This window comes from Corvus hawaiiensis, chromosome 5 (assembly GCF_020740725.1).
Source record: "Corvus hawaiiensis isolate bCorHaw1 chromosome 5, bCorHaw1.pri.cur, whole genome shotgun sequence".
Taxonomy (NCBI): domain Eukaryota; kingdom Metazoa; phylum Chordata; class Aves; order Passeriformes; family Corvidae; genus Corvus; species Corvus hawaiiensis.
Window position 1 is genome coordinate 60,417,582 of NC_063217.1, and position 18,776 is coordinate 60,436,357.

The following is an 18,776-nucleotide window of genomic DNA, read 5'->3' on the forward strand; positions in this document are numbered from 1 at the left end:
ACCGTGGGAAGACTCTTGGCTCTCAGAGCCGCATATGGACATTTATCTTAAACTTAAAATGATTCTTGAACAACGATTTGTGAATTTTAGCTTGATTCAAGCTCAAAAAGAACTGAAACACTTCCTGTCATGGTTGTTTAAGAACTTTTTCTATGTTTCTTGGGATTTAATTCTTACCAAGGGCTTTTGGAAAACCGTTTGGACACAGTTAATACTGGAGTCAAAATATATGCCGATGGAAGAATATTTTCGTGAATATTATTTAGTTACCGAGACTGTTGAGCAATGTCAGCTGTGTCCTGGCGAAGGGAAGCCTGGCGCAGGGACCGTGCGGCCCAGGCCACGTGCACCGAGCGCTCTGCGAGCAGCAGCGAGGCAGTTCCCGCGCGCGGGCGGAGCCACACGAGCCGCAGTGTCGGCAGCGGAGCGAGGCGCGGCGGGAGCGGCGGGACCCGGCGGTGCCCGCCCGGTCCTGTGCAGCGCGTGGTGGAGCGAGCCCCGGGAACGCCCGACCGAGAGGGGCGGCACGCGGGCGGCGGCTGGCGGCGATGGCGGTGGAACGGAGCCGCGCCCAGCCGAGACGCGCGCTGGAGCAGGGCGCGGGGGAGTCGTCGCTCGGGGGCCCGGCCGAGACGTGGGTGCAGCGCCCGGCAGCGGCAGCGAAGCTGCGACCAGAGGAGGCGACGCACGGAGAACTGAGCGGCACGGCCCGGCCCGGCCCGCGCAGCCCCGAACGCGACCCCGGGAAGAGCGCGCAGGCACGAGCAGCTCCGACAATTCCAACACGGGAGCGACCGAAGGAGAGAGCAAAGACGCAGCGAGACAGAAAACAGCAGCCACTCGGAAAAAGGAAAAGATCATAGCAACTAAGACCTTAGGGATAGTAAAATGGTATAATGTTAAGCAAAATTATGGTTTTATAACAAGGTGTGACAACCAGCAAGACATATTCGTGCATAGAACTGCTATTAAAAAGAATAACCCTGAAAAATGCATCCCAAGCTTGGGAGATGGAGAGGTGGTGGAATTTAATATTGTACTAGGGAGAAAAGGGTTACAAGCATCGCAGGTCACTGGGCCTGATGGTGTTTCTGTAAAAGGCAGTATATATGCAAAAAATCGTAGTCATGTTAGACAATATCTCTATTGTAAGCCCCCCCTACAGTTTCCCTTTCCTAATCCCACCTTTCCCTTTTACCCTATGTCCTATTACCCCCAGTGTATTCCCAATCCGTTTTTTCATCCATGGTTTCCCTCACAAAACCATGCTTTTGCCAATTGTTTCCCCAAAAATCCCTTTCCAATGCCGAGTGGGGGATGAAAAGAGGGAGGGAAGAAGTTAAACCCTCTCCTGCCTCAGTTTCCCCACAAAGCATGCTCAGAGTTCTGTCTCCCTTCTGTCAGCCCTAAGATGTTCCACAGAATCTGTTTGGACATTTAAAGACTCAGGAGGGTGGCTTGTTTTGTTTTGAAACTGTTCTTGTTATGTTTATCCAGTTGTTTTCATTCTCCTTTTATTAAAATAAAACGGGTGAGGTGTTGGGGTCCCTCCCCTGCCGTGTAGCCCTGGCAGAGGGGCCCTGAGGGCACAGGCACGGGGTTTCCCTGCCCCTGCTCAGCCTCGTTCCCATTGGTTGGTTTGTGTTCCCTGCGCGGGCAGAAGGACCCTTGGTCCCGTGACTGGAACAGTTCCTCAGCAGAGCTCCGGCCATGCGGCTGGAGAAATAAACATCTCTCTGAAACAGCTATCAAGAATCTGTCTGTCCATATATATTTCCTTTCCACGGGACTCCTGGTTTGATATATGCGTGTTGCAGGATCCCCACTGCAACACTTGCCCATCTTATCAATCTACTTTCTACACAGACAACTTAAGAGTATGTTTGCCACTATAAAGTTGCAAGTGCTGGAAAATTCCTACATAGGAAACCATTTCCAGGCTGAAGTATCAAAACTGATAAAACATGTCCATATTACTGAAATGACAAACCACAAGCTTTAGCAACGATGCGTCAAATATTTCCATCACATCAATTTTCAGAACTCCACATCTTGATAAACAAGTGTTGCTTTACATCCAGTAATGCAATGTATCAGTTTAAATCCACAAATATTAGTTGAACACTGTTTGATATATGTTTGCATTCACAACAGGCAAAAAGACCAAAAATACAAGTAATTCATTATAGAATATATTTCATTTTTTTGTGTATGTAAAGGTGTTACATATATTGCCCATGTGATGTATACAGGAGATCTTATCCCAGAGACCACACCTTCCAACAGAAATGTCCAGCTGTAGGAGTTCTAATGTTAGCTATTGAAATTGAATATGGTCATGGCTGTGACGCTCCTTCAGGAAACTCTCACTTCAAGTATGCCTGCTAAGGATAGTTGCATGATAAGAAAATTTGCCTATCATTCAACCACCACATTCTTTTTCTTAAAAAATCCTATAAATTGTACGTCTTCTCTGAAATCTCCAAATGAGAATAGTATGGGGATTATGTTTACATCACACCTAAGAATTTTGAAATTTCAGTTTCTTAAATACCGGGGCTTCAATTTTAGGCCAACAGCACATCCTAGTGGGTACTTACACTATTCCATGGCTTTTAAGCTGTATTTCAGTCACAGCTGCATAAATACTCTTGTGGCATCCTTCAGTGCATGCACTTTTCCTCTTTCCCTACATGGAAAAACAAAGAATGAAGTTAGGAATTTGGAAGTACGTGCCAATTAATAAAACTGAGATAATTCAGGAACACAGGAGACTTTACAATTGGTTCCACACATCTTTGAAGAAAAAAGGTGCTTCTGAATATGTGTCATTTTAACCAATTTTAGGCAGAACATACAATGAACAGTAGTGAAGTTTGTTCTTTTGTTTTCATTTGCCAATAGGAAAAAACAACTTCAGTTTCATCTGGGCAGCTTTACCTGGGAAATACGAGCTTAGTAATATGAGCATGTTACTAAGCACTTAGCTAATCAATAAAACTATATATTTACTCATCAAAAATGCATCTATTACAGCATTTTAATGTGCAGGATTGCCAGCCAAGCATGCAGCACAATCACAGAGGTGTCTGTTGAGGCAGACAAGAATCAAGAGAAAATGGAAAGAAAATGCTGTTTAACTCTGCCACATTTTATAATAGCCCAGTTTAGAGATTTTTAAATGGCTTCATTTGAGGAGGGTTGTGAAGTATGGGATACCCACATGGAAAATCTTCAAGGTATTTTCTTCCAGGCAAGTTCACAATTTTGCTTAGCCGCAAAACTGTTCAACGTATTTCTCATTCTCTGGTATTGTCACATTCATAGCTTCCTTAGGAAAGGTGAGGTGATGTGTCTCTTAAAGAAGCAGGCCTGTGGATGGAATGCTGTATCCTTTACGGGCTCCATAAGCTGAATTTTGGGTGAAAGGAGGGCTGGGGGAACATCTTAAGAGGAGCACCTAAGAACACCATGATTGTGTAGTCTGGAGATACAGAGGCTGATCCCCTTACTCTCTAAAGCTTCCTGAGGAGGGGAAGTAGAAAAGGAGGTGCTGATTTATTCTCCCTGGTATCCAGTGGTAGGATAGCTGGGAATGGTTCAAAGGTGCATCAGGACAGGTTTAGACTGGACATCAGGAAGCATTTCTTTACCAAGAGAGGAGTGAAACACTGGAACAGGATTCCTGGTGAGTTGTTCGATGTCCCAGGCCTGTCAGTGTTTCAGAGGTGTCTGGACAAGGCCTTTAATAACACACTTTAACTTTTGGTCAGTCCTGAAGTTGTCAAGGAGATGATTGTTGTAGGTCCCTTCCACCTGAAATAATCTATTCTATTCTATTCTATTCTATTCTATTCTATTCTATTCCATTCTAATCAATTCTATCATTTGCCTGCTGAACGTCTGTAATAATCAGAAGGAAGCACACTTTTGCAGCAGAACCTGATGCCATGAAGGAAGAAAAGCAGTGACCCTTCCATACTTGGGTTCACATATTTTTTTTCCCCTTCTTGAATCAGTTTCAGTTGTTCCAGAGCAATTTTATCGCCTGATAAATTTTTGGTATTTTTTTCATGGTTGAAGTGTTTAAAATGAGAGAAACATATGAGAGAAACAGATTTTCTTCTACTAATATGTGGCTTTTCCAAAGGCTCAAAAATCAGAACTCAGTTAAAAGGATTCCCATTTTTTAGTTCACGGTCTTCTGCTGCGTGACTCATGTTCGATGTGTAACTGGCAGTGCTAACGTCTTAATTTGGCTGAGAGGAAAACCTGCCCAGAAATAGTCCCTGTGCCCCACCTACAGGCGAATCCATCATTCCCTGTAACGCTGAGGAACATGTGCAGGTCTCACATATTCTCTCCTGAGAAGGGGAATAAAAGAAGGGAGAAGCTCCAGCACTCAACTTTGTTAGCAACCCCAGCTGGGTACATCTACTGCGTTTTAAAGCTGTAGCTGCAAGGTGAGAGATAACAGAGGGGGGTTTTGGCAGTCCCCAAACATTTTCCAAATGAGCATTGACAGTGGCTGTTACAGCAGGTACAAGCCAAGCAACAGTACTGCCTACTTCTCTATGGCCAGATTATTTTCCAGAATAATTTACATACCAGAGTTCAGGAATCTTTGCTGTAAATAAAACAGTTAACATAAAGAATTCTCAGTAAAAATCTATTAACTTCTCAACAGAAAAACATGTAGCAGGTAAAAGAGAAAAGGTGTTCTTCAGCTAATGCTATTAGCTATAAATAAATATATTTTTATGCTTAATGAAAAAGTTTTTAGTTGGAAGGGACCTCTGGTCATGGTCCATATGATAGTTTTCCTTCTTCACAGATGATGGGGTATGGGAGGCATTTGTTTCTATAATCTTTGTCAGAGTTGAAAAGTTTTGCTGTAGAGGTGTTGAACAGCAAATTTTCCACCATATTATGTCACCAGATTATTGTGGCAGCAATTTTACTCCCATGAATGCCATAATCAGAATGGTTGAGGTTTGAAGGGACCTATGGAGGCAGCTAAAAAGTCCCCAGCTAATGAACATGCACAAAGCTGAGTGATCAAGTAAACAAAGAAGCTGCATCTAAAGCTACCAGCCAAAGTACTGATTACAGATGCTTCCTGATCCAAAACCCAGTCACTCTCTTCCATGATCACCCACAAAGAAACAAGGAAGTAATCAGAATGCGGTGGCAGCATTTCTGTAACAAAGATCAATTTCTTCAAACTGATGACAGCCTTCTGACAGAGAACTAATGATGGAAAGGAAAAAAAGAAATTAAACCGAGATTTTAATGCTCATTAAGTTTTAATAAAATGAAATAAAAACACTCTGGAAAGGTTGGTGGTGTGAGTAAGCCCTGGAGTGCGAACTAATCAGGTGTGTGCTGTTGGATGTGACATCAAAGAGCTGACAGTAAGATCACCATAAGTGAGGGGAAATCTGTGATTTTTCACTCTATGAGAATTTGAATTCAATCCTTACTGTACACCTCACAGGGAAATTATGATCAGGCAAGAGGGACAGTCCAGTTATCACCATGCATCTGCACTTGCATAACACAAAGTAAGAACAAAAAATGATGAAACCTATGAAACAAATGGCATACAAATAAAAAAAAAAATCCATGAATAATAAATATTGCATAGTTTTCCAACCACAATTATAAGATAGTCTATTTTCTTTGCCATTTTAATTTAGTAAATTATTAATAGGATTCCATGTGCTAAGGAACAATCCCAGTTTATTGTGTTTCGACATAACTCTCTTAAATTTGAAATTCATGAGAGAATGTACATAATGATTGACATCCACAATAATTCATGTCAGTCGTTCCAGCAGCAGGGAATGATGCTAGTACAGCTGTTATCTCCAAGTTCTGGGAAGCAGCTTTGTTAGTCTTTCTCTAGTATTAGAAGCCTTAATAGTTAGTGAAAGTGAACTCTGTCGGTTTGGTTTTTACCAGTACTTCACAAGCAGCTTCCTGCTGAAAACCAGGAAGATTATGTGCGTTCTGGAGATGGAATTAGCGCCACACAGTGCTGCTCGTTCACTGACAACCCATGCAACACTTGGGAAACGGACCCCTTCTCTCAGATGTCAATTACACAGAAACAGGAGATCCAGCTCCTTAGTACCTCTTCATTCATCGTGTTTCTTCCAGCACACGTCTTAGTGACGTCTCAAAGTCAAATCTGCATTTGCCTCCTTCCAAGAATTTGGAGCTGGAGTTCCTTGGACATTTGGCAGTGTTATCACCTGCGGTCCTTAGTTCCTCACCGGAGGGCATGTATTTGGCCCTGACTGATACGGGCTTAGCTGGCAATTTAGCAGCTTTTACACGGCACTTCCAAAACACAAAAATAGACGTTCAACAAATAGTCGAAGTTTAACACCTATTTTGCATTATTTTGCATTACTGGTGTGCCCGCTGGAGTTTCCATGCCTCAGCTATGTCGAAGTCCACGCCTGGCACTGTGAGGCGCGGCTCTCCAGGGGACTGCTCACCCCGGGCTGCTCCCGGGGGAGGCGTTTGAGGGCAGAGGCTGTGCTGAGCAGTGCAGTCAGAGCAGTGCCTCTGCTTTAGCCGACATTCCTGCCATTCCCGCACATTCCCTGACGCGCACCTCCTCCTCTCCAGCGGCTCCGGGAACGCTTCGCTTCGCCCCGCGCGGTACAGCCCACTGCCGGCCGCGGGGGGGGGGGGGGCGCCCGGAACACACCAACCCTCGCTCAGCGGAGGGTGGCACGGCCGCCCGCTTCCCCCCGGTGTCCCCCTGTGGGCGGGGCAGCGGTGATGGGCAGGGCCAGGAGCCAATCAGCGAGGCCGCCGGGGCGGGGCGGCCGGAAGCAGTGCCGGGCGGAAGCGCCGCGGGGCCGTGAGCGGGGCAGGGCAGGGCTGGGAGCGCCGGGGCGGGACGGGGCCGAGCCGAGCTGAGCCGAGCCGAGCCGAGCCGGGGATACAGCGCGCAGCCGGGATACGCAGCTGAGCGGGATACGGAGCTGAGGCGGCCGCCCCCCTAGTGATGCGCGCCCCGCAGGGGCTGCCGGCCCGCTGAGGTCGGTGCGAGGAGCGCTGGCGGCGGCGCCGCGGCCATGCCGTGCACCTGCGGGAACTGGCGGCGATGGATCCGGCCGCTCGTGGTGCTGCTCTACATCGTGGGGCTGCTGGTGGTCGTGCCGCTCTGCGTGTGGGAGCTGCAGAAGCTGGAGGTGAGGGGCACGGCCGGGACGCTCCGCCGGGGCCGCTGGCAGCGGGCTCGGCTCCGGGCGGGATCCAGCGGGGAAACGTGTTACCTCATCAGCGTCTAACAGTATCGAAAGCGGGGGTGCCAAGAGGATGGATCTAGGCTCTGCTCCGTGGTGCTGAGCAATAGGACAAGGGGCAACGGCCGAAACTGATGCACAGGAAGTTCCACCTGAACATGAGGAAGAACTTCCTTACTGTGCAGTGACCACACACTGGAACAGATTGGCCAGAGGGGGTGTGGAGTTTTCCCTGCCAGAGATATTCAAGAGCCACCTGGGCGCAATCCTGTGCCAAGTGCTCTGGGATGACCCTGCTTGAGCAGGGAGCTTGGACCAGATGACCCACTGTGGTCCCCTCCAACCCGACCCATTCTGTGAATGGAGAGGCTGGAGAAGTGCCGTGGTGCTGCTGGATACATTTGTCCTGCTGCTAAAGCCCTAGTGAACTAGGAACAGGGAAGGAACCTAGTGAACAAAGGAACAGGGCAGTGTTTGTTTTGCCTTCTGTTTCCATAATAGTTGGTGCTTGAACACCAACAATTGCCAGGTACAATTCTGAAGAAATTCCAGTCAGCCAAGAGTCACAGAGTGACAGAATGGGTCAGGTTGGAGGGGACCACAGTGGGTCATCTGCTCCAACCTTACTGCTCCAGCAGGGTCATCCCAGAGCACCTGGCACTGGATTGTGTCCAGATGGTTCTGGAGTATCTCCAGTGAGGGAGGCTCCACACCTTCTCTGGGTAACCTGTTCCAGTCTCCCCTTCCAGTGAGGGAGACTCCACACCTTCTCTGGGTAATCTGTTCTGCAGCTTGGTCACTGCACAGTGAAAATGTTCTTCCTCGTGTTCAGGTGGAATTTCCTGTGCATGGTTTCTGCCCACTGCCTCTTGTCCTACTGCTTGGCACCACCAAGAAGAGCCTGGCTCTCTCCATAAGTTCATCCAAGAACTCAGGTTTTGAAACTTAATAGTAATGTTGGTGTTCATAAAGGTGTTTCTGTCTGATCAGGGAGAATTTAGTAGAACATCTTTACTGGTAGAGAAGCTCCTTTTTCATGCTGGTGGTACATAATAGTGGTGTGTGAATTGCACACACATATGATCACATTGCTTCTCTAACAAGAAGTAAAATTTTAACCTTAAAATACACGTATTGCTCAATATGATACAGGTCTGTGCCCCTGGAGGTAGGCTTTTTCAGGGTATAATTTTCAGGACTTAATGACAGTAAGATCTGTCTTGAATGTGTTAGAATTTTCTGATGCATAATGCATGTTCAGCATAATGGGTGTTTATATTGAAGTTATACCATTAAGTCTGAGACTTGTAGAGAAACTGATCAGAAGCAAAACTGGAAAGCAACAGAAAACATGGGATGTTGATGTAAAGTAGGGGATTAGCGAAGAGAATCAAAAGAAACTGAGAAGAGTCTCTTATGTTTCTCAGGTTTTGGTATTTAGGATTATTATTTATTTTTCAGAGAGCTTTGGTTTAAAATTTCAGCCCTGTGTTTTAGCAGACACTGTGGTTTTGTGTATATACATTCATATGTATTTCAGTTTGTTAAATGAAACTAATTGATTATTAGTTGGAACTTGATTTTAAAGCTAAAAAGTCTTTAAATCCACAGGTTTTTAGAAACTTTATAATGCAGCACTGAATCAAGACAAGTTCCAGACCTAAAGCAAGGAATCTGTTGTGGGTTTCAGTCAATTAAGTACTGGGCATTTCTTTGTTTTTGTAGAATGTTTTGTGTACTTGAAATACTTGAAAGTATTAAAACTGAAACTTTGATCTTGCAAGGTTGGAATTCATACCAAGGCATGGTTTATCGCTGGGATATTTCTACTAATGACTATACCAATATCTCTCTGGGGGATACTACAACACTTAGTCCATTATACTCAACCTGAATTACAGAAACCAATAATAAGGTAATATTTCACTTTTTATCTATGCTACAAATATTGGATTTAATTCCAACTAAAAATACTTCTAGTAACATAGAATGTTCTTTTGTTATTGTAACAGGATTCTGTGGATGGTGCCGATTTACAGTTTAGACAGTGTAAGTGTTCTCTTACTGTTAACAGCCCAATCAAATTCTGTTTGTTGTGGGAGTGAGGGAAAACAGTATCACAGCAGAAACTGTGCTGCATGGAGGGTAGGCTGGTAGTCCTAGAAACTTCTGTCCATTCCTGTTTATGGAGTATGTCAGAAGCATAGTTCTAGTCATACTATGTTCTTCTTCTGGAGATTTGGGGTTGCTTTTGATAACCTTTCTTAACCCTGTCCTTGAGTATCCTTTATGACAGATGTGGAAGGGGTTATGACAGGAACCTGCTTTTGGTCCTTCCATCTTAAGAGCAGAAGCCGAAACCAGGCTGATCCAGGAGCTGACTCAAAATTCAGAAATAATTCAGTGCCGTACCTTCCTTACCCAAGTTAGGCTTATTACAAAAATTCTTTCCCAGGTTATGCTTAGTGCTAAAATTATTCCTCTTTGCTTCAGGGGGCAAAGGATAATATGTTTTGCAGAGTGCAACAGCAGTGTGATACTCAGAAACTGAGACCTGTGACAGCTGATCCATAACCACAGTTTCACTAAAAAAAAAGAAGAAACCTTTTTGGTCTGAAACTCTGGTTGAGAGAGTTGTGTACTACAGGTGGAATCTGAAGTTCTGTGTGTGTTTTTACAGAATGTTACTTTGTAGCCGTAGCATTGTTCTCCCATTAGCCCAATGCTCCTAGCCCTGTTTGATCAGTGCCTGCTGGCTCATGAGCTTGCTGAACCAGTGTTGTCACTGGAATCCCTTTTGTCTTTCTTGCACGTAACCTCTTGTGTACCTCTCTTCTTGCAGTGGATAGCTTTGAAATACCCCAAGATTGCAATATATGTGGATACATGTCGAGAGTGCTATGAAGCTTATGTCATCTATAACTTTATGGTTTTTCTTTCAAATTACTTAACCAACCGGTACCCAAACCTCGTGTTAATAATAGAAGCGAAAGACCAGCAGAGACACCTGCCCCCTCTCTGTTGCTGTCCATCGTGGGCTATGGGAGAGTGAGTATATGATGACATCTTCAAGCTTTAGGCTGTGTAGGCAGATCCAAACATTTTGTTTTCATATTTAGCAGCATAACTTTTGCTGCTTGACAGAGTCAGTTTATGGTTTGTTTGTGTTTAATCAGCTGCAAACCTTTGCTGAAAGCAGCTGTGGGTGTGTGACCATCAAGCTGTAAAACGTCGTGTGAATTGGACTTAGTTACTAACAACATGCATTGATTGACTCAGGGGGTGCTAAATGAAACTTTCTTATTTTTGAAAAATATTTTAGAAAGGTCTCCTGGAATCTGCTTCTTTTATTATCATAAAATATTTGCCAAAAACCTCATGTGGAATTGGGAGTAGACTGGGTAGCCTGTTGTTTTTACTTCAGGTGAAGAGAAGGTGAAAGGCCTTATGCACCTAAACTGTTAATTTCTGAATGCTTAAACTGATAAAATCTCTCTGTCTTAGGGGATTTTTATAAAGCTGTCTGGGGTGAGGGGAAGGGAAGGTGGGCTTCAGTGATCGCAGCTTCTTTATACAGTTTGCCATAATGGGCAAAGTGCTTTGGTGATCTTAACAGTGATTAAACCAATTCTCATTTTTAAGTCTCTTACACTTAAATTCAGAGTTTTTCTTAAACATCTTCAAACACAGCAAAAATTACATTCTCTTTGTTTAGCCCAGCCAGAAGATTTTCATGGCTAAAATAAGTGAATCATTGAGTATTTCCTGTAATGTGTCAGTAAAAGTCCAGCTCTTCTGTGTATTTCATGTATACACACTGTATACTGTAACATCTGAAGTCCTGGATGCAGAAGTTGAAATTACCATAAAATAAAAATTTACCTTAGTGAATCTGCTGAGAATAGGAATCTTCCATAACTGAATTGTATTTAAATCCTTGTACAATGAACTCTCTGTTTCTCTTTCAGAGTTTTATTATTTAGATGTAAACTGGGTGTTTTGCAGTACACTGTTGTCAGACCGTTTACTACCATTATTGCTTTGTAAGTACACTGATAAATAATTAATATTGATCTTCAGGATGTGATTCTGAGTTACACTGGAAAGAATATTCATGCCCTTTGTATTGAATCAAGGCAGTTTGAAAGCAGACTGGTGTTACATGCTAAATGGGTCCCAACAATTTGAATCAACTTATAACTTCTTTATGAGTTCTCTATAGCAAATGACTATTAGCAGAATTGAAATAATAAATACTTAATGCCAGCTTCTATGTAATCAGTGGGATAGAATGTGAAGTACTGTTGGGCTGGGAAACACATTTTTATGATCTCTTAATTTTTAGATTCTTTTTTCCTCTTCATTTTTTTCATTGACTTTAACAATGGAGTATTTTTAAAGACAGGTCTCGTGTAATCTTTAAAATTTTATTAAACTTTGCACGTGACAAGCTTGACTGTGTGCCTTCATATCATATAGCCTGTGTTTGTAAAGGCATAGTAGGCAGTCATTAATGATGATGCTGAAAGCTTAATTTCATGAGCTTTGCATTGATGGTCATTGCTGTTAATTCTGTGGCACTGTGGAAGAAGTTGCTACTCACAATGAATATCCATATAAATATTTCTATATTTTATCTATCTATATATATATATATATATGTAAAAATATATATATGCTGTTGGAAACTGATTCTTGTGCAGGCCCCCATTGCCCATGTTTGAGTACCAGAAGAGGTTTTGAATTCTAAGAGTTGATTGATGTAATGAAGATGTAGCACTTGAGGGAAGTGATCTATTACTCCATAATGATTAACTTTAAAAATTTCTTCCAGAATTTGTGAACTAGTGGGAGTGTATGATGAAGGAAACTTCAGCTTCAACAATGCATGGACTTACCTGGTTATACTTAACAACATGTCACAACTAGTGAGTATCAGGAGTACATCTTTCTGCTCTTTGAAGTCATCAGTATTATGTGAATCTTCTATGTGAACTGTTGGCAGTGATTGTGTTAATGTCTGGTAATTCTTACATGTAGAATATTTTCCACTGTAAGTCAAAATTGCTGTCTGTTAGATATTATATATGAAAACCACTGGAAAAACAGATAATCTAAAACTTACATTTTTTTTACTATGAAGCTCCATAAAGCAAGTACCTTTCTACCCCAAATTATTTGATGGGTGAGGTGGTATGGCCCAGGCATTAGAGCTGCAGACTTGCCCCTCTCTGGAAGAGATGACTCCACTTGCCCCCACAGCTTCCTCCCAGCACACATGCAAAGAATCAAATATGTTAAAAATTCTGTGTTAAAAAGCTGGTGATAAGATTCACAGGAAAAAATGAAAATGGTGTGTGCAGTGCTGAGATTCTGGCCTGCCCAACACCTTTTCAGCTGTCAGATAATATCAGCGTAAGATGTCAGCCCCTAAAATTGAGAGTTTCATTTTGGAGTCCATGGATTGGTTTTACTTCTCTTGGCAACAGCAGCAGGAGCCAGAACAGCATGACAACGGGGATCATTTGGAAATTCTGTCCTCCTCTTACTGCCACCCCTGTGTTTGATGGGTGACTGTTACAAAAGGAGCTGTAATTGCTTTCTGCTGTGACAACAGTCCCAGCAGCAGCACGAACTCTGTGTCCTGGTTGAAATGATTGGAATTTCAGGAATAAAAAAAAAATTACTTTAAAACAGAAAGGCAAAGATTCCATAAATCCAAAGTCTCTATTTTTAAAACACAGATAGCATTTTAAGGTTGTATCATATTGTGATACTTATTTTAGCTGTAGAGATGGTGTAAAACAACTCCCTCACAAAATAAACAAGGATTTGAAAGCTTTCATTAATTTTCTTTTCCTTGTCAGTTTGCCATGTATTGTCTGGTGCTGTTTTATAAAGTACTGCGTGAGGAACTGAACCCTATCCAGCCTGTTGGCAAGTTCTTTTGTGTGAAGATGGTAGTTTTTGTTTCTTTCTGGTAAGTGAATTATTTACACATGACTTCTTGCTCTTAGGGTGGATCATAAAAGAGCTAAAAAGGCTGGATTTGTTACTGAGGTTAAAGGCCTTAAAAAATCTACCCATAATCTTAGTGAGCTGCAGTGAGGGGAAGAGGGTACAATGTGTTGGACAGAGCAGTCTTGTTCACTTAAGATTATTTTTTAGACTTGCTCTTTTGTAAGGTGATTCTGAAGAATATATTTTAGAATCTTCACTTGCAGTTGTTTCAAAACTAAATTTTGTTTTTCCTTTTTAAAGTAAAAAACCCCTACTTTTTCAAAATAAGTTACTATAGGTTAAATAAAAATTGCTGTTTAAGCATTGCTCACACTTAGCTGCTAATGAGGGAGTGTATTTGACTACCAGAGCATAACTCTCTGAGCTGCAGCAATACCCTGAAAGAGAAGCAACTTGTTCTAATGACTGACTGGAAAAAAAACTCCCCTTTGGTTGGTCTTTAGGGTCATGGATGAATGACACGTTAAGTTTGTTTCCTCCCCTTAAAATCTAAGGATATAAACAGAAAGGTTTTTTGTAAGATTCTTACTATGTATACCTATGACCAGATTTGCTTGCAGATTTTTGGCACTACTGTTACAATTCTAACACAAATACTTCTTCTAATAAATTATCTTTATAGGCAGGCTGTGCTCATTGCATTGCTGGTGAAAGTTGGTGTTATTTCTGAGAAACACACCTGGGATTGGCAAAGTGTGGAAGCTGTGGCTACAGGCTTACAGGTAGGAGCAGATGGTTATTTCTGGGCAGGAATGGTTATATGTAAGATGACATAGCTGATCTCAAGGAAATATCATCATACTGTGATTAACATGGGCTTGATTAGAACTGATTTATTCTAAGCCGGGCTAAGTTTCAGCCAATAAGCCCATGTGAGTTTTATGCTTCAACACTTCTGTATCCATATATTGGGCGGGAGGAATATGCCTCAGTGAAGTATGTCTGGATAGCCTTGCATTTTTTCTTGCAGGTATTCATTGTAGAGCTGCTGCTTGTTAAAATCTGTTAAAAGCAAGTCCTATATGTATGGCTCTCTGAAGGCTGCCAAGAATATCCTGGTGTAAAAGTAGCCAATGTCAGTGTCCCAGGGTAATTGTAGCCTTCCAGTTATAGAAGAAACCCAGAACTATTTTTCTCCAGTTATGAATGATTAAGTCAGTGTCTCTGTCATTGCAGGATTTTATAATTTGTGTGGAGATGTTTCTGGCTGCTATTGCACATCACTACAGTTTTTCCTATAAACCTTATGTTCAAGAAGCTGAAGAAGGCTCATGCTTTGACTCCTTCCTTGCAATGTGGGATATTTCTGATCTAAGGGCAGATATATCTGAACAGGTTCGAAACGTTGGTAAGTAAGACAAGATTTGTACTATCTATTAACAGCATCTGTATTTCCAGCTTCAGGTCACACTCTTGCCCACCTTTATAGTAGCCTGAGAACATTCTATTACCAAATCAGTGACAGGTGCATCCCTATAAGATTTCATGGTTTATCTGGCACTTTGCTCTTTCCAGAATTCCTGACTGACTTAGAGTCTAGTTTTTAATTTTTCTTTTAAAAAGAAAAGGTTAGGTAAGTAATGTACTTTGTTTTTCTCTTAAATGGGAAGACATCCTTTTATTTATTAAAACTAGCCATGCCCATGTAAAACCAATACAAAACAAAGAGTCATCTTCTAATTTAACATGACTGTTTTAGAGTTGATGTGTTCAAAAACTGGTGTTCGAAGGATTAAATAATCTTTTCATTTTGCATAATTCTAGGAAGGACAGTTTTGGGCCAGCCAAGGAAAATGTTTTTTGCTGAGGATCATGAACAAAATGAGCATACAAGTTTACTGTCTTCATCTACTCAAGACCCAGTTTCTGATGCTTCTTCAATGCCATCTTCACCCATGGGTCACTATCAGGGGTTTGGACACACTGTGACCCCTCTCACAACACCGACGACAGCCCCTGCAGTCGATGGGATTTTTAACCCTTCTGCCAGTCAGGATGCTGAGGAATCACCTGAACTAGAGAACAACTTAGCAGGGAAAGCTTTGGATAAAAGTTAAGCTCGCTGTTTCTTTGAATGTGTCAAGGAGTCATTACATACTTGCCACATGTGTCCTGTTAACATGTACTATTAAGGATGAAAGTTGAAAAGCTTGGGAAAGCTGCTGCATGGACAGGAAGAGGTTATGGTATGGCTGTAACTGACATCTGAATCCAGAATCTGTAATGGATGTGAGCATCTGTGAGTACCCCATGGATATGAAACACGCACACTGTAAAGGTTTCTGCATAAATTTAAGCATCATTCCCTTAAACTGCTGAACGCTTCCACATCATATCAAAATTACACTGCATTTCATTAGTGCAAAAGAAACATTTGAAAAAAATCCTCTGCTCATATAAAAAGGAAGTGCAAATACTATTAGCAATGGGAAAGCTTAATTTGAAGAATGTAATTTAAGGAGGGCAGTAGCAAAAACTGTTTGTGTTAACTTTGCTTCTTTTAATGATGGTTAACTTCCAATGCTGAATGGAGTGTGGGTGAAATGATAGCTTCTGTACAGGTGCCACCTTCTTTCCCATTCCTATGTAGCTAAATCAAGTCCCTTCATGAAGATAGTTACTACAAAGCATTAGTAAAGAACCTCTACAAAGAAAACATTCCCTGCAGGCCTTGCTATCAAAGTCCATGCCCAGATCCTATGGTTGGTGTATCTGTTGTCCTTGAAGCTCATAGTTTGTAAGTCTTTTATATCCAGAAGAGACAGCCAGGATGGTAAGTTTTGGATTAATACTTTACCTTGACTATTCTTTTCCCCATCCTTCTAAAATAAGAATAATGGTTACTACCTTAAAATACATGGAGGGGGAATGAAGGGTATCAAAAAGGAAGTAGAAAACAAAACTGATTTATTTATTTTAGGCTGCAGTAAGTTCTTTAACACTTAAGTTTTTTTTAAGCTGTTAAAGCAGGATATCTTGTGTCTGTAGTTATTTGTGTTCTTAAATTTGTGTCTGTGTGATTGTATTATGCTTCTAGTATAGCCTGGATTCAAATGTAATAGCTGGTTTTTTCCCCCAGAGAAGACCTTTGCTGAGGTATAACTATGTAGCTAGTCTAATACAGGAGTTACTAGGACTAGATTTCAGCCCAAGAAGCAGTACACTTGTAACAAAATGTTATTTTGCAAGAAGTGACAATGTCAGAAGGGTATTGTTTTTATCCCATTATCAGATTTTTACTATTAACTGCATGTTTGCAATCTGACAAAAACAACCAAACCAGTAGAGCACTACTTTTTAAAGGACAAGATCTTAAGTTTCTTTTTCAGCATTGTTAGCATTTCCACGATAAATGTTTAACTTCTGGCTGTCAGTAAATTCATCTTAAGTGCTTTTTTTGCAGTACTAGTGTGATGTAAATATGGCGCCTTACTCACTAGGCTGCATATTTTATAGCTGAAAATGTACTTGCTGTATCTGAAGTTAGTAAGTGAAAATCATGATTTTCAATTTGCCAACTCATTGCCTTTGTTGTAAATAAGCAATTAAAGATTTTATTTAAACTGTTCACCTTCTATCAATTTGATTTACTGCTACAGTAACTTAAGAGTGTGAATGACACATGACTACAACTGTCCTCGAGGACGAGGAGGATCTTAAGTAGAACTCAGTGCCCACTGTAGCCACTACCAGAAATAACCTGATTTCCTGCATGTGTACAGGTGAAAAGGGGCAGGGGTAGGAGTAGTATCTGAGGGAGCAGGGCTGCTGGAAGCTGAGTAGCTACCACGTTCTAGCTCTTCAAAAACCTCACTCTGACGAAGTTTTTTAATACTTGAACTTATGTCTGTCTGGTGTAAAACTTCAGTAAGGTACAGAGGGGACCTGGATAGGAAAACAGCTATTTAAGTGTCTTGGTTGCTTCTTTCAGAGTACTTCTGGAAAGCTACGAAGTTATTATTATTCAGTTATTCTATTTGCACAGTATAATATTCTGGCTTATTTGGGTTTTTTTCTGGGAGAAAAGTTATTTTTTTAATTGCAGTAGCTTATAGGACCATAGCTTTCCCTAAAGACTGCTACTGAATTTAAAAAATAGAAATCTTGCAATGATACCTACTCTGTCTTTTGAAAACCACTAGCACAGTATTCCACAGCACAACCTATCAGGATTATATAAAAAGCTCATTTGAAAATAGTTAATTTTCCTCTTAATCATATTATTCCTCTGTTGTTTTATGGCATGCCAAATCTCCTCCCCAAGTTGTTTAATCAGAAGTTGTAAGGATTGCTCTTGCCTTACTCAAGAACACTAGAATGTCTTTCATTTGTGTTGAAGTAATTTTGGTTTCATCTTAATTACTAAAACCTTAATAAATACACCTAGCCCACTCTGCACGGTTTCTATCAGAGGTCTTCCTGCACAAGAAACCTAAACACTTCCCTATAAAACTGCACTCTGGTGCAATTACCATGCACCTGCCCAGTGTAGTTGAGTCAGACTAACTTAAAATTTTACGGATCATGGTTTTGGGTTTTGTGTTTAAGAAGTACTTTTTTTTAATGTAATATCAAAAGCCTCTGGCCTACTATAATTCACTTGCATTTTGTTATGCATTGTACCCCTTGGATAAAGGACAGTATCCAGTTACTTTATCTTCAGAAAACATGACTTTGTGCCTCTGCTTGGGAAAAAAATTAAATAGAGATGTTTCTTCCACCCTTCCAAATGGAGCTTTATTACAGCAATTTATCAGGTGCAGGTTCAGCTGAGGCTGGGACAACCCCAGCTCTAACAGTCCCAGAAGTTAAACTGAGTGAACTTGATAGAAATAAATAGAAATTCATAGATAGAAATAAGTTAAACTATCTGAAATGTTTGACCTAATGAAGAGTATATAATGACTTTAGCAGACCCTGACATTCTTGAAAAATCCTTTGTGGATGGCTCTTTATACAGGCTGATGTTAAAGATCACAAAATTGCCTCTTCTCCATTGAACAAGGCAGCACAGTAAAAAGAAGCTTAGCAACAGAAAAATCTTGCTAAGAGTCTTCCTCCTCTCTACAGAGGTAGAGTCAGTGCTGAGTTCAAAGCTTTTATTAGTCTTCCACTTGGTTATAAATTTAGTTAGAAGGAATTGGTTACCTGCATTATCCCAAGACGTAATGCTGTAGAAGATAGTCAGGAATACTGCAGTGACGGATGTATTTTATGTGACTTTCATACGGACAAGTTCATGCCCATTGTATTCCTGGAAGAAAGTCTCTGGGGATTCTAAAAAGTTTACCAGTTTTACCTTCCATTATAGAGCTTGAGTTACCCAACAGCATTCCTTTACAGCTTTCTGGAATGGTCTGCGTGCAGGACTGACTTGTGATACTGCAGCTGGAATGCTGTTCAGTCCTCCCACAAGGCTCACATCTCAATACACTGACAGAGAAGGCTTTGGCAACTGAGAAGTGGAACCACAGCCTGAGAAACAAGGAC

General features: G+C 41.6%; 1 protein-coding gene across 1 annotated transcript; it reads left to right on the forward strand.

Moving 5' to 3' along the window:
• Positions 1-6,917: 6,917 nt before the first annotated feature.
• Positions 6,918-16,854, forward strand: TMEM184C (transmembrane protein 184C). Its single transcript, XM_048303657.1, has 10 exons — positions 6,918-7,211; positions 9,050-9,180; positions 9,278-9,314; positions 10,108-10,313; positions 11,234-11,308; positions 12,100-12,193; positions 13,133-13,245; positions 13,909-14,008; positions 14,463-14,634; positions 15,051-16,854. The coding sequence occupies exons 1-10, from the start codon at positions 7,095-7,097 to the stop codon at positions 15,341-15,343; spliced, it is 1,338 nt and encodes a 445-aa protein (XP_048159614.1). The 5' UTR covers positions 6,918-7,094; the 3' UTR covers positions 15,344-16,854.
• The last annotated feature ends 1,922 nt before the right edge of the window (positions 16,855-18,776 follow it).

What these genes read in the sequence shown, in the direction of transcription:
- TMEM184C (XM_048303657.1), top strand. Translation starts at nt 7,095, where the DNA reads ATGCCGTGCACCTGCGGGAACTGGCGGCGATGGATCCGGCCGCTCGTG. An exon ending in GGGAGCTGCAGAAGCTGGAG is followed by an intron (nt 7,212 to 9,049) that starts GTGAGGGGCACG and finishes TGATCTTGCAAG; the next exon opens with GTTGGAATTCATACCAAGGC. An exon ending in TTACAGAAACCAATAATAAG is followed by an intron (nt 9,181 to 9,277) that starts GTAATATTTCAC and finishes TTATTGTAACAG; the next exon opens with GATTCTGTGGATGGTGCCGA.